This window comes from Bos indicus x Bos taurus, chromosome 9, assembly GCF_003369695.1.
Source record: "Bos indicus x Bos taurus breed Angus x Brahman F1 hybrid chromosome 9, Bos_hybrid_MaternalHap_v2.0, whole genome shotgun sequence".
NCBI lineage: Eukaryota > Metazoa > Chordata > Mammalia > Artiodactyla > Bovidae > Bos > Bos indicus x Bos taurus.
Window position 1 is genome coordinate 102,064,279 of NC_040084.1, and position 11,930 is coordinate 102,076,208.

Below are 11,930 nucleotides of genomic sequence, written 5' to 3' on the forward strand. Positions count from 1 at the left end.
TGCCATTCAACCATCTCATCCTCTTTCATTCCCTTCTCCTCCTAGCTTCAATCTTTCCCAGCAACAGGGTCTTTTCCAATGAGTTGGCTCTTCAAATCAGGTGTCCAAAGTATTGGAGCTTCCAGCTTCAGCATCCGTCCTTCCAGTGAACACCCAGGACTGATCTCCTTTAGGATGGACTGGTTGGGTCTCCTTGCAGTCCAAAGGACTCTCAAGAGTCTTCTCCAACACCACAGTTCAAAAGCGTCAATTCTTTGGTGCTCAGCCTTCTTTATGGTCAAGCTCTCACATACATACATGACCACTGGAAAAACCATAGTTTTGACTAGATGGACTTTTGCATAAAATGTCCCACATTTTTGCATAAAATGTCCTACACTTTACACACACACACACACACACACACACACACGTGAAGAACATTCCACACGTAAGAACTGTATCAGTAAAAGGCGCAGCAAGGCTGGGGCCATCACAGACAGTCCTGCTCATCTGCTCCTCCTTCCATGCAAGGCATGAGGTCTTACCCACAGGCCACCAGTAAACATTCTTGATTGACTGAATGAACAAACTGTTGTGGAGGTGGATATTTTTTCCGAAATAAGACTTTTTTAGTCATCACACACGTTCAGACTGGCAAGGAGTGTGAGGCCCTCATGCCCAACTCTGTTGCCATCTGATTTCATTTATCTGAGCCAAGGATCTTTTGCTCTGAAGGCTGAGGAGGACGTACGCGGGAAACCTGGCCCCAGAAAACGTCAGACACCCGCTCAGGACCCCTGGGTCACTTCCCCGCTGCTGGATTGGAGCCTGGGGTTTTCAGCATCATCTCTCAGAAGCAGCCACTGACAGGCTGGGCCCAGTGTCTTTCCGTTTCCCCACAAACTTTACAAATGCATCCACTCATCAGCCTGTGTCCTGCAGATACTCCCAGTGAAGTGAAGTCACTCAGTCGTGCCCGACTCTTTTCGACCCCATGGACAGTAGCCTGCACCAGGCTCCTCCATCCATGGGATTTTCTAGGCAAGAACACTGGAGTGGGTTGCCATTTCCTTCTCCAGGGAATCTTCCCAATCCAGGGATCGAACCCAGGTCTCCCACATTGTAGACAGATGCTTTACCATCTGAGCCACAAGGGCTTCAAGGAGGCAGACACTCCTAACCACTCTTCATTTACTAAGAGTCACAGGCAGGCTGCCTTTCTGTCATTTGGACAAGGTGACACCGGGAAACAGGAAACATTCCTCTACCTCATGTTCTGTTATCAAAAGTAACTTCAAGAGCTCAGTCGACTTTCCTGCACTCCTGCAACAACTTAGCACCTACATTTGCATCAGAAGTGCTGCTACTACTACTGCTAAGTCACTTCAGTCGTGTCCGACTCTGTGCGACCCCAGAGACGGCAGCCCACCAGGCTCCCCTGCCCCTGGGACTCTCCAGGCAAGAACACTGGAGTGGGTTGCCATTTCCTTCTCCAATGCATAAAAGTGAAAAGTGAAAGGGAAGTCGCTCAGTCATGTCGGACTCTTTGCGACCCCATGGACTGCAGCCCACCAGGCTCCTCCATCCACGGGATTTTCCAGGCAAGAGTACTGGAGTGGGATGCCATTGCCTTCTCCGCGGAAGTGCTGAGGATAAGACAGTTTGAGACCAGGAGACCTTAGGAAGTAACTACAGTTAGTGATGTAACAGGTTCTGTGAGTTACCAAGCCCTTCGAGGGGATCCTGGTGCACAGTCAGTCGTGGTGCCAGTTTGGCTGCCACCGTGAGCACCCTGGAGCCTGTCTCCTGAAGCTGACGACTGAAGGGCCTCAGCAATCTCCCTGCCGGAAATACACCAAAGATTCCCTGGACGTCAGAGTCCAGGCGCCCCCAGCACCCCGTCACTCCACCCCGGCCCCACCCAGTGCCCCATTGCTCCTCTCCGCTCTCCCCAGCGCCTCAGCCCAGCGCCCCATGGCTCTGCCCCACCCTGCCCCACCCCACACAGCGCCCATTGCTCCTCCCCAACCCCCAGCACCCCATCGCTCTGCCCCCACCTTTCAGCACCCCATCACTCTGCCCCGGCCCCACCCAGTACCCCATCGCTCCTCTCCGCTCCCCCCAGCGCCCCAGCCCAGCACCCCATCACTCTGCCCTGCCCCACCCCACCAGCGCCCATCACTCCTCCCCAACCCCCCAGCGCCCCATCGCTCCTCCCCAGCCCCTCCCAGTGCCCCATTACTCCTCCCTGGCCCCGCCCAGCACCCCAATCGCTCCTCCCCCCAGCCCTGCCCAGCTCTCCATCGCTCCTCCCCCAGCACCCCATTGCTCCGCCCCCAGCCCCGCCCAGCACCCCATCGCTCTGACCCAGGACCCACTCGGCCCTCGGTCCTCGGCCCAGGCGTCCCCCGCCTGCTCCCACCCGGCTGCAGAGGGATCCACCTTCTCCCATGGCCCCAACAACACCTCCCAAACAACACCTCCCAGATGTTCTAAGAGGCTATGTGACATGACCTCTGGCAGGTGAGAGTGATCCCTCACTTCTCTATTTTCCCTGCGTGTCTTAATTGATAATGACTTGTCATTTCTCCTTTAAAAAGTCCACACGAGAAGACTCTAAATCTCACCTTGGGTGGTAATTTTTCTTCCTGTGTTCTAAGTATCCCTTTTGCGGGAAATTATTGACTATAATATGTACACAACCCATATGGGTACGTGTGTGTGTGTACATGTATGTATATACACACATTTCACTAAAATACCACTAATTTCAAGCTTTCATTTCCTCCTTCCACCCACCCTCCTCCCCAAATAGTAAAACACTCACAGTCACTTCTTCCACAGCGTCTTCTGTGGGCTCTGCGTCTAGATTTAGGTCCTCTTCGGTGGTCTGACAACAAGAGAGACACGTGAAGCGCAGTTAGCCAGTGTTCTTGTAAACAGCATCATGCAGGCGATCAATGCAGAGGACGAACTAGATGCTCGGTACTGGACCCTAGGACCCGGAAAGGGCATCAGGGCCCCTCTCCACCTGAATTTAATTGAAACTCTACGAGGCTTCATGCCAGAGACAGACCCTTTATGTAACAGGAGGCAAATGAGGCAGTGAGTGTTTATATCCACAATGACAAATCACCAGATCAGCCAACTGTGCACGTCTGACACCACAACCGAAAGGAGAAGCAGGTGGTTTATATAACTCCCTGACCAGCACGGCGAGGGTGTGCATTTACACGGCCCCGAAAGTCTCGGGCGTGAGGACAGAAACAGGTCACAGGGAGGCTTTGTAGCCAGCCCGTGAGAGTGGAACAAAACCACAGTCTCGAGCCAAAGCTTAGAGAGCGAATTAAACCAGAGAGAGCCAAGTCCCAAATCATAAAATCATAGTGTCGTGTTTCTGCAGGGTAGGCCTTGAACAGAAAGGTCTGTGTCTGAGCTTTGCCTCCCACTTAATGACTTCAGGCAAATTGCTTAACCCAAACCTCAGTTTCCCCATACAGAAAATCAGGGACATAAGTATATCTGCTTCTTGGAGACACAGACAGAATTCAGGGAAATAAGACCTCACAGCAGTCCGCCCCAGCTCTGGCGTGTGGCGGGTGCTCAGAGTTGGCTGCTGTCAAACCATTTCTAGTTTCATTTCCAGCCCAGCAGCCATGAGATCATCGTCACTGTACAAGCTAGGCTGGGAACTTCAGGAGTCATGTTTGATCTGCATTGCTGAAAAACAGGGTTTCTCCTCTCTCTAACGCGTGATGACACCTCGGAAGGAAAAATCTCGTTGGGTCCTCTGAAGGACAAACCAGATGGTTTGGCTGGGCCTCCTGGGCTGGTGCTGCCCTGCCTTCCCCACCGCACCCAAGTCCTCACTCCCCAGCCACACCCCGTCCCCTGGAGCCCACCCTGGGCACGGTACCCCTGCTGACAGCAGTGATGGAAAAGTCCTGCTCTGAAGATGTGTGTGTGTCTAACTTGCTGACACACCATTCACACAATCCGCTCAGTTCAGTCTCTCAGTCGTGTCCGACTCTCCGCGACCCCATGAACTGCAGCACGCCAGGCCTCCCTGTCCATCACCAACTGCCGGAGTCCACCCAAATCCATGTGCATTGAGTCGGTGGTGCCATCCAGCCATCTCATCCTCCGTCGTCCCCTCTCCTCCTGTTCACACAATACTTTGTGCTTATCTCGGGGCCAGCTTCTTCTGGGGTTTTATAGAGGGCCCAGTTTTTTAACTAGCACATGTTTCCTTGTCAACATGCCTCATTCATGGGCAAAACACGCCTTCCAAATACCTCAAAACAATTCATAAACCACAAACACTTTTCTTAGACAGTCAAATGAACTTCCCCTGGTTTGTGTGCTGAAGCAGGGTCGATTTTTATAAGGACATATAGGGATTCTACATAAGGATTTTTATAAAGATTCTCTAGTCCAGTGACCCTCAAATCCAACTTAGTTCAGTTCCCTCTCACTGCAGATGAGAAAAGAGATTAGAGGGGAAGTAACTCATGAAGGCAGGAAAAACCTAGAATCAAAACCTAGAGCATTGATCACTACCCCCGGAAAACCAACATCTGGTTCTGTTAAATGGTGTAAAAGCAAACAACGCAAGCACTGGCATCATATAGCAATTTCCTCATAGAAAATCACACCTTTTATGCAAGGATTTTGTGACACTTGGAGTTCAGAGGTCAAATGGACTCCATCTAGTTTTGCCCAATCCCTTGATGTGGGAGTTTTTTTAGTATCACACAGCATAAAACATGTGCCAAACTGGGAAACAAAATCAGCCTCTGGGTCCAAAATAGATCTCACGCTTTCCTGACACCGTGAAATATCTCAGGGTTAATATTTCAGGGTTAATCTTTCTGTAGAAAGAGCTCTCACTTCTGGGTCCCAAATAAACAGAGATTGAATGCTCTGTCTTAACTTCCTCAGGGTTTACAATCCCAAGACATTCACCCAGGAAGCCTGAAGAAAATTTCTTTTGCTTCAGGACCTTTAAATTTATCCGATTTTTATTATTTGTTGTTGCATATACATGAACCTCAAAGACTTCTATAAAGGTGCCCTCTCTGTGGGGTGGCGAGGCCATGCAGTCTCTCAACCAACGGTGCTTCGGATTATTCCAGATTGCAAGCTTTTTCTAAGATCATGTTATATATATTTCTAATAATGTGAGTATATTTATTGCTGGTGTATTTTCAATTTTAGAAACATCTAAAGCACAAGCTGCTGTCCAGAGCTTGGGTCACTGGCCACAATACAGTGTCCAGAGTCCCAGAAGATGTGCTCCAAGCCTCCTCCACTCCTCACTGCGTTCTAAGCCCCCTGACTAACCCTCCCCCGACAGAAAGGCTTCCTCCGTGGGGCTCGGATGTTGAGGGGCACCAGCTGGGCCCCCCCACCACCACGAACAGAGTTCAGGTAACCAGGAGGGGCTCAGAAAGCAACCAGAGATAGGAATGGGCCTTTTGGTCCATCATTAATTCAAGTCATTAGTTCAACTTGTTAAAAACCCAAACCTTTCTCAAAAGAAAAAATAAACTTGATTTGGCAGCCTGCTGAGTGAGAGGTTCTTTCTAAGGTATTGCTGTCACTGCTGAGAACAGTCTCGTGTGCAGAAAGAATAATCAATAGCCTTGACCCATGGGGTCATCGCCTCTCACTTAGGTGCTCCATCGAAGAACTGGCCTTCATATCTGTGCCAGGCTTGACAAGCTCCTCTGACCAATATACACACCCCAGGCATTAATAAGTTAGTGTGGCTTCCAAAAAAGCATTAAATATAAAATATTAACTAAATTCTCTTCTGAAACAGAATCTCTCTTTCTGTTCAAAATTACGTTAATGTCTCAACACATAGTATATATATATATAAATAATATATTTATAAAACACGTAAACCAGGAAGAATTGAACTTACAGACACGATGCAGGATGTACGAGATAAGGCAAAAGTTAAAGGCTGGATTTTGTAAAGGTTTGGTCAGTTACTAAAATTCACCATTTATAAATGTGATTTGAGTTGCTGTAAACACAGCACAGGTATATTAAATAATTCAATAGACTTAATAACTTTGGGGAACTTTCTCTTCCAGGAAAAATATACGTTGATGTTCTAGAATTCAAACTAAACAAACGAAATTCCAAGAAAGGAGAGCTCTGCGTCCCTAGGGTAGCACAAGTCAAGCAGAACCACACCTGCCTCCCACCTGCCAGGCAGCCCTGTGGGCGGGCCGCTGACATGTGCATTTCATTATCTTTTCATCCTCAGTCTCTCCTCTTTATTCAAACACGCACCCGGTTAAGGTTGCATCATCTACGCCTTGTGTTTTAAAGCAGAGCTCATCACTTGCTTCGCCTTCTGGTTTCATCCTTCACTGTAGCAGTTGGAGGGCTTATAATTTAAAGCCACTTGTTGAAGGAAATAAACTGATGTAGCTTAGTCTGAAAGCAGGGAGACTCTTTTAAGGCACACACTCTAAGATGCATCCTGAAGTTTGGCTGAAGAGCAGCCATTTTTTTCTTCATTCATTTTCATTCATGTATTTACACCACACACACGCCTTGTGTGGGTGTGTGTGCACACACATATGTACAGTTTATATGTGTATATAAACACAACACACACACCTATACTAATTAAACATCCCAGACTCTACCACATAGTAGTCGCTCAATAAATATGATTTCTTTAGAGTACACAGACTGCCCACTGGCCGCAGAGTTAGGGTTTTTAAGGATACTGTAGAAAAAGTACCACACTTTCCTTCTCTGGACTCACCTCTATTTCCATGGGCTCCACCTCTATCTTTTTCCATAGCTCCAGCAACTGTGCAATGGGCATGTTTGAAAACTTTCCCTCCGATCAAGATCAAGTATGGACAGGAAGAAAGCAAATGACCGGAGGCGCCAAGCAGTGCAGAGATCCAGACAGGATGCCGGAGCGCAGGCAGAGGCGGGCGGCGCTGGAAGAAGGGAGCCGGCGAGGACGCAGTCCTGCTGGGACGGCCGCGGGCGCCGGTCCCGGTCCTCGGGCCCGGGGGCTGGGGAGGGAGCCGGGGGTCTTCAGTGTGGCTGCTCCGCCGGCGTGTCCTCGCCCCCGACGGTCGTCACGCCACCCCTGGGCTGCTCCAGGGGCTCGGCCGCTTCCCGCTGGCCGGCGCTGCGAGCCGGAGGAGGAGGCAGGCTGCAGCCTCGGGATGCGCGCTGCGACTTTCCCGGAGTGCGCGCCGGCTCGGCCTCAGATTGGACTCGCTGCCTCGCCCCCTCCCCGGAGCGGCCACTCCCCCTCCCCCCACCATTTTACCTTAATTGGCTTTAAACGACGGGTGAAAGTTGGGTCTGAGGATGCTGCTGCCATAGAAACCGCATAGCAACGAGGGCTGGGGGAGGAGGGGTGGCGAGGAGGGGGCCGTGCGGCAGGTTCTGCCCTCTCCCTCCCCTCGCACGCGCGCGTGCACACGCGTGCACACACCCCTCCCTTCGCCAAGGACTGCGCTGAGCCCCCTACAACCACCTGCAGCCAGCGGGGACCCTAGGGGCGTCCAAGGCCAGAGGCCAGGTGCTCGCGAGCTGCTTCTCCTGCACCAGCGTTTCAGAGACTCTGCATTAGAGAACTGCCGCTGGAGGGGCAACTGGGGCAGCACCTCGGCCTGGGTGCCCCCCCTCGACCCCCCAAGCATCAGGGAAGCACTCCCTCTCCAGGGAAAAGGAAAGGAGGTGGGGCTGGGGGGGCCGGGGCCGCGGCTTGCGGCTAGTCCTGCTCCAGCCAAGGCCGTCCTGGGGCAGGCCGGCGGCCTCCGCACCTCGGGAGCTGGCAGCCCTGCTGGTCTTGGGAGACAGGATGAGAAGTGCTGGGCGGGTCAACTCCCAGGCGAGGGGCTCAGAACAAGGATCCTGCTGGACTCGGAACAAGGACTGGGGAGAGGGGCGGTTACACACATCAGACGTTTGCTAAGTTGCAGGGAGGACGCTCTGTGCACCGAGAACAGCGTCTTGTTTAATGTCCTATGTGATGCGGATTTCACCATCCCGTCTGGTAGACGAGAAAACCCTGAGGCTCAGAGAGAAGGACCGAGCCCAGAGTCACACGGCCCCCAGTGGCAGAACCGGAAGTGAAGTCCGGCTGAGTCAGCTGGGGCTCTGTGATCCCAGTTTCCTGCAGAAGGGAAGCCAGGAGTGCGATTTTCTAAGGGAACATTTCCCTCCTTTGGGTCTCTCTTTTTTTCTCATTTTGGTCTTTGTACTTTTCCTCACACCGTCTCTGTCTTAGAATAAAAGATATCAGCACGTGGAAATACATTCATCTCTCCAGATTTCTAAGGCTAATGTGATTTTTGGTTTCCTCCTTTGGGAAATGGTGGTAAAGTCTAATACAATTTAATGTTGCTTCTGGAATAAGTATTCATTTCTATAGCAAATTACTATTACTATTACATTACTATAGCAAATTACTCTGGGGAAAAAATATCTAAGAAATGCCTTACTGCTTCCAAAACTTACCAATAATATCTTTGTCCTTTTCATCATTATAAAAATCACAAAGAAATCCAATTCGTTAGAAAAACAAAAAACCAACAATAACCACTCATTCAGTTGTGTCTGACTCTGCAAATCGTGGACTGTAGCCCACCAGGCTCCTCTGTCCATGGGATTCTCCAGGCAAGAGTACTGGAGTGGGTTGCCATTCCCTTTTCCAGGGGATCTCCCCGACCCAGGGGTTGAACCCACGTCTCCTGCACTGAAGGCAGAGTGTTTACCATTTGAACCACTAGGGAAGCCCCAACAATGACCACAAACTAGCTCAAATTCCAGACCCTGCATGTTTCAGAGGGAAAATATAGTCCGAATTAACAGAAAAGTTTCCATTCTTAGTGTGAATTTACAAAAGTCACTTTATCTTTCTTCATAATGGGGCCAGTAAGTATTTTTACTCAAAATAAAAGTAATAGCAGTATTGTCTATCTTCAGAGGTGACATTCACTGATGGATGGAGAGAGTGAAGGCTTCCAATGTGTTCACCAATTAAGGTAATTTGGGGCATAACTTAAAAGGTCACGGTTGTTGTTGCTCAGTCGCTAAACCATGTCCCACTCTTTTCGACCCGGTGGACTGCAGCATGCCAGGCTCCCTGTCCTCCACTATCTCCAAGAGTTTGCTCAGGTTCATATCCACTGAGTCAGTGATGCCATCCAACCATCTCATCCTCTGTCATCCCCTTCTCCTCCTGCCCTCAATCTTTCCCAGCATCAGGGTCTTTTCCAATGAGTTGACTCTTCGCATGAGGTGGACAAAGTATTGGAGTTTCAGCTTCAACATCAGCGCTTCCAATGAACACTCAGGACTGATCTCCTTTTGGATGGACTGGTTGGATCTCCTTGCAGTCCAAGGGACTCTCAAGAGTTTCTCCAACACCACAGTTCAAAAGCATCAGTTCTTTGGTGCTTAGCCTTCTTTATGGTCCAACTCTCACATCCATACATGACTACTGGAAAAACCATAGCTTTGACTAGACGGACCTTTGTCAGCAAAGTGATGTCTCTGCGTTTTAATAGGTCAAGATTTTTTAAAATTCAAGATTAATAACAGGTGAACCGAAATGGGGTTTGTGTAATAAAGAAAAGGAAATCATTGGTATAAAAAGTAGTGCTAAAGAGATGTCGGGACTTTTCCGTCTGAAGGACTGAGCACAGCAAGCTCTGGAAGCCGAGTTGCGGGGAGAAAATGAAGTGGGCTTCCTTACTGGGAGTTCATAAAACCTCCACTTTCTGGAATTTTCCATGAGTATTCTGAGAGGGGGCAGACAGAAGGGAAGCGCTGGTCTTTTCACCTGGGGGAGGAACAAGGAAGAAAAGGACAGGGGGTGGGACCTCTGGTGAGGGACCAGCCACCTGCGTCCTGGGGCGAGGGGCTGGAACCACACAGGTCAGACCAGCTGTCTGCAGACACAGAGGAGCTCGTATCACAGGCACAGCTAGGAGTCTGATGGGTGAATGCTGAAAATATGGCTCATCGTTTAGATGGCGTCTCCTTTTAAATGATGCAAATGTGACACTAATAAAGAGACGGAAGTCTATTCAGCAGCTTCGAAGGTGAAGCAGAGGAGCAGGGAGGAGTCAAGTGATGAATCGAGGGGGCGGGACGGGTTCTGCACCCGGGACCCCGTGTCCCACTCTCTGCACCACTGCCTCTGAAACACACCTTCACGGATGCCACCTGCCAGACTTGGTACCTGGCGTGCTGGATGGACAGGAAAGAAGAACAGACTCCATAGAAACCAAAATGTAAAAAACAGTTTAAAAGACAACTTTCAAACAGATGTATTGGTGCAGTAAAAGATCACCCCGCTTGCAAATCTCAAATTAGGAGATCCAACAATGAGACATGGACTAGTTCTCCAAACAAAGAAGGGATGTTCAGTCGCTTCGATGGTGTCTGACTCTTTACAGCCCCGTGGACTGTAGCTCACCAGGTTCCTCTGTCCTTGGGATTCTCCCAGGCAAGAATACTGGAGTAGGTTGCCATACCCTCCTCCAGGGGATCTTCCTGACCCAGGGATTGACCCGCGTCTCCTGTGGCTGCTGTATTGCAGGTGGATTCTTTACCGCTGAGCCACTGGGGAAGCCTAAAGGAAGTGATGATCCCATCCAGATACCTAAGAGGATAAAGGCCCACATAGAGGGAAAAGAAACCGTGTCCTCAGTCCCAGAAGACTTGAACGACTTTGTCAACAAGAACACAAGCATCAGTTTCCAAGGAGAAAAAGCCGTTGGCGCATCCTTGCAGAAGTGGGTCTGTAACGAAGCAAACCCTGCAGACGGAAAGCAGCGGGAGCGTCCCCAGAGCCACCGTCATTCTTGGTCACGGACACTGTGACAGGAAGCGTGCGAGCTGATCTCAGAGTCCCAGAAGCCAGCCCCCAGCCAAACCCCTCACCGCCCCGCAAATCTTAAAATTGCGAGACTGGTAACGTGGGTGTAAGGGTGTCTCGTGACCCAAGGGGAGGGCCCGAGGCTGATGCCGAGTCAGCCAGTGCTTGAGATGACAAGACGGGCTTGACTCCCTGGAGAAATGACCCGGCGGTATACCCTGGGCTGTTCTGTCTGGCTGGTTGCCATGACCAGAGAATTCGGGAAAGTGAAGAGAATTACTCATTTCTAGGGAAGTGACCACCAGCCTTGGTATTTCACTCTCCAGGTTTCACGCATCTCTCCAAACACACCAAAACCAAATCCGTTTTCATTTTAACAAACGGGCACAGTTTCCGTTGTCACAGGCTGAAGTGTCCTTTCCCCAGCCCCCTCCGCCACACGGCTTACACACTGAAGTGCAAATGCGACCTTGGCTGGAAGGAGGACCTTTGTAGTTGTCGTCGGTGAAGATGAGTTCACAGGGGGAGTAGGGTGGCCCTAATCCAACATCCTTACAAAAGGTGGAGATGTGGGGGGCTTCCCTGGTGCTCCAGGTGCTAGGACTCTGTGCTTCCAACACAGGGGGCCCGAGTTCGATCCCTGGTCAGGGAACTAGATCCCACCTGCCACAGCTAAGACCCAATACAGCCAAATAAGTAAAAATAAACATTTTTTAAAAGTTGTAAAGCAGGGTAGATGTGGACACATATGGGCCTGGGGAGAAGGCCCGGGGACGCTTGGTCCTGCGGCCACAGCCAGGGAACCGGCAGAACCAGAGAACAGCCTGGGACAGGCCCTCTCTGGGGCCCTGCCGACACCTGGACCTCAGCCCCAGCCCCCAGAACGGTCAGATGAGACACTTCTACTGTCTAAGGCCCCCATCTGTGGTCGTTTGTGTGGCAGTGAAGCTAGCACACCCCCAGGAGACCGGGGAGAGTCTAACGATGAATCCGGAGGTCCCCAGGCACCGGGACCCAGAGAGGGCCCTCATGCCACCGGGACCCAGAGAGGGACCCCAGCCACCGGGAC

At 50.7% G+C, this 11,930-nt stretch overlaps 1 protein-coding gene across 1 annotated transcript in view; it reads right to left on the bottom strand.

The window, feature by feature from the left end:
* The window catches only part of RPS6KA2 (ribosomal protein S6 kinase A2), a 336,121-nt gene extending 328,909 nt beyond the window's left edge, over nucleotides 1-7,212 (bottom strand). The window contains exons 1-2 of the mRNA XM_027552024.1: nucleotides 6,773-7,212; nucleotides 2,810-2,872 (exon numbers count right to left, since the gene is read on the bottom strand). Of these exons, the coding sequence (XP_027407825.1) occupies nucleotides 2,810-2,872; nucleotides 6,773-6,835 (126 nt within the window). The 5' untranslated portion in view covers nucleotides 6,836-7,212. The remainder of the gene's footprint in view (nucleotides 1-2,809; nucleotides 2,873-6,772) is intronic.
* Between the last annotated feature and the right edge of the window lie 4,718 nt (nucleotides 7,213-11,930).